The 2,406-nt window shown below is 23.4% G+C and overlaps 1 protein-coding gene across 1 annotated transcript; it reads left to right on the plus strand.

Annotated features, from left to right (window-relative positions):
* Window positions 1-309: 309 nt before the first annotated feature.
* On the plus strand, window positions 310-2,174 carry LOC115238538 (the record flags this gene model as incomplete). The annotated part of the gene is made up of 3 exons (XM_029812465.1): window positions 310-400; window positions 844-890; window positions 1,992-2,174. Coding segments are annotated over 3 exons (264 nt in total), but the record flags the coding sequence as incomplete, so codon positions are not given.
* Window positions 2,175-2,406: the final 232 nt, after the last annotated feature.

Below are 2,406 nucleotides of genomic sequence, written 5' to 3' on the forward strand. Positions count from 1 at the left end.
AGGCAAAAACTATACGGAGGCGTATCGTGGATTCCGTAGTAAATACGTATCTAAAAAAGTTTTATTTAATCTCAATAAATGGTATTATCTTTTTTAATACAAGTAAATCAAAAGTGAATATTTTTTAAAATAAATAATATGGGACGTATGTGCACGTACATCAAATATTACTAACCTACGCAATAATATTTGAAATAACTTGTCCTCGTAAAAATTTGAGATGCGCACAAAAAGTTAAATAATCCTAATAATAATATATTAAATATAAATAATATTAGAAGATATAAAGAAAACATTTTTTAAAATATTTTTCAGACAATTTCTTATGCCGCTGATCCTCAAATATTGAAGACATTCTATGATAGTTATGCAAGTTGTCTCGAGGAATTGAATGTGCAGCGTGAGTATCGATAATGTTATAATTAAATATTGGATTTAAATGGGTATAAATTATAATATAAAATATAAAATATGTCATATTTATTGAATTGAGCCAAAAAGAAGATTTTTGTGTTTCACAGTTTTTGAATTAAAATTATAATCGCAATAGGCATTTCCAAAACAAGCTCTTCAATATTTTTCTTTCAAAATAAAAAAAAAAGCAAAGAATTAATTTTCTCTCTTCGACTAATAATTTTACTATTTTAAAACTAAATTTAATAATAAAATGCGACAAATTTTTTCCAAGAATTCCACTTTACAGATGGCAATATTAAACAAATAAATTGTATATTTAAATATTTTTAAACAGATTTTAGACTTATCTAAAACTTATCTAAAACTGATCTAATTGCCAAATACATATAAAATTATATTATTAAATTTGTAATTTATATATTTCAGAATGGACACCGGAAGTGGCAAAATGTAAAATGCAGAAGGATGGACTGGTACGTTTGTACATATACATATAGATAAATTATCATATTGATAAAATATACACAATTTACACACAGAATAATTTTGCACAAAAGTACTAATATTATTTTATTTCGTAATTTAAAAAAAATAAACTATAACACAAATAAAGTTCAAACATAATAATTTAAGTTTTCAAACAATAATTATAAGATATGTATAAAAACTATTCATATCAAAAAAGAGACCAATTGATTTATTTCTTTACACGATAAATAAAATTGATTCTAACTATGTTTATAAAATAAAAATTATAACGTTTCGTGAATACTAATAATTCTTGATATAACTGATAATAATTTTCGATATTAATACAACAAGTCTAACATTTATGGTATTAAAAATCATAGTTAAATTTGAATTTTAATCAAATTTGATTTTAATTTGTCTTAAAATTTTGTGTAGCAGGCATAGTTAGCAATTATTTTAATTTTAAATGCCATTAGCAATTAACTAATAACATGTTATTATTTATAATCAAAAAAGAAAGATGGTCCTAAAATTAATTGCAATATACAACTAATTTAATTGTTTAAAGAGAAAAAAGATTAGTCCTACTTGCAAAACGGTTGGCAATAACAACAATCATATGTTTACTATATAATTACAAATTTTTTAAAAATTCGTATTTTGAATCATTATTTGTGTATAATGATGTTTGTAAATAAGCAATTGCTCTGTTATTAAGATTGTTCGACAATCAAAGTTGTTAAAAATGCGATATAAAAGTGTTTGTCAAAAAGTAGATAAACGATTGACAATCCCAGCAAGAAATTTTTTATAAGCGGATGCAATCTTTCACTTCATAACGTGACATAGAAAAAACAACATCACCGCATATCTCATCTAGTTCTTATGAAATTTTTAACATTTTTCAATCGTAACTTATAAATATATCACACAAAAATAGTTTTTACATTAATTATAAAAATGGATCTTTCTCAAATCAAAATACGCTTCAATTGTGTATTTTGATTAAATCATGTGCCATTTGAACAATTTTTGTAAACTTATAAATCCCTTAAATTTGTTAATAATAATAAATAAATAATACTATTTTATCAATCCTTCAGATTGACGAACAAGGTGTAATAAAAAAAGACGAACTTTTAGCAATATTCAACCTCATCATTTCCGATGAGACCAACTTAAGTCAAGCAAAAGAGATTACTTCCACTTGCATCGATCAAGGTGAATGAAATATATATTTAGTAATACATATTTTGAGTATGATTGACATAGTGTTATTTATCATATATTATTCTAAATTACTATTTTATTATGTATAACATTATTGTCATATATGTATATTACTTTATTATTCTATATCGCGCGTTATTTAATTTTTAATATATTATTATTTATATATCGCTTATTAATATAATAACAGCCAATAAATCGCTCCAAAATTTAAGCTATAAACTATGTTTTTTCATTTCTTGTGTGTGTGTGTGTGTGTGTGTGTGTGTGTGTGTGTGTGTGTGTGTG

The sequence above is a fragment of the Formica exsecta genome, unplaced genomic scaffold (assembly GCF_003651465.1).
Source record: "Formica exsecta isolate Colony F162 unplaced genomic scaffold, ASM365146v1 scaffold3439, whole genome shotgun sequence".
NCBI lineage: Eukaryota > Metazoa > Arthropoda > Insecta > Hymenoptera > Formicidae > Formica > Formica exsecta.